The sequence below is a fragment of the Bison bison genome, unplaced genomic scaffold (assembly GCF_000754665.1).
Source record: "Bison bison bison isolate TAMUID 2011002044 unplaced genomic scaffold, Bison_UMD1.0 scf7180017864498, whole genome shotgun sequence".
In the NCBI taxonomy this organism is placed as follows: Eukaryota; Metazoa; Chordata; class Mammalia; order Artiodactyla; family Bovidae; genus Bison; species Bison bison.
The window spans coordinates 3,021,372-3,021,829 of record NW_011495057.1 but is presented as its reverse complement, the minus strand read 5'-3'; the positions used below and the strand labels follow the sequence as shown (position 1 = coordinate 3,021,829).

At 71.6% G+C, this 458-nt stretch overlaps 1 protein-coding gene across 1 annotated transcript in view; it reads right to left on the bottom strand.

Annotated features, from left to right (window-relative positions):
- The window catches only part of LOC104980292 (chromosome unknown open reading frame, human C18orf8), a 22,229-nt gene extending 21,983 nt beyond the window's left edge, over positions 1-246 (bottom strand). Inside the window, exon 1 of the mRNA XM_010828923.1 lies at positions 1-246. Coding sequence (XP_010827225.1) covers positions 1-102 — 102 coding nt within the window. The 5' untranslated portion in view covers positions 103-246.
- Between the last annotated feature and the right edge of the window lie 212 nt (positions 247-458).

Below are 458 nucleotides of genomic sequence, written 5' to 3'. Positions count from 1 at the left end.
CTGCTTGTTGGCCTCGTCGAAGAAGACGCAGTTGACCGGGTTCGCCTTCTCGAAGTGTACCGGCCGCTCGCACAGTTCCAGGTAGTAGTCCTCCTCGCCCATGGCGGGCGCCGCGGCGGCGGCGGGGGACCCGGGGGCGGCCGCCAGCGTGAAGCCGGTCGAGCAACACCGGATGTAAGGAGTCTGGCCGGGCGGCGGCAGCGGCGGCGATCTCGCGGGCGCTCAGGCCGCTTCCTGGTGCCACGCCCCTTCCTGGTGCCACGCCCCCAACCCTCTGGCACGTGACCCGCAGATCTCCTCGCTTAAACTGGCGACTAACCGCCCACCTCGTAGCGGTGGGGCCCACCGGCCGGAGACCAAACCCGGCTCTCTGCGGGAGGCTCCTCCCCTTTGCGGTGGGGGCGGAGCACCAAGGCTGCCCAGCCGGCGGAGGTTGGAGGGCGGAGGGGCGGAGGGCC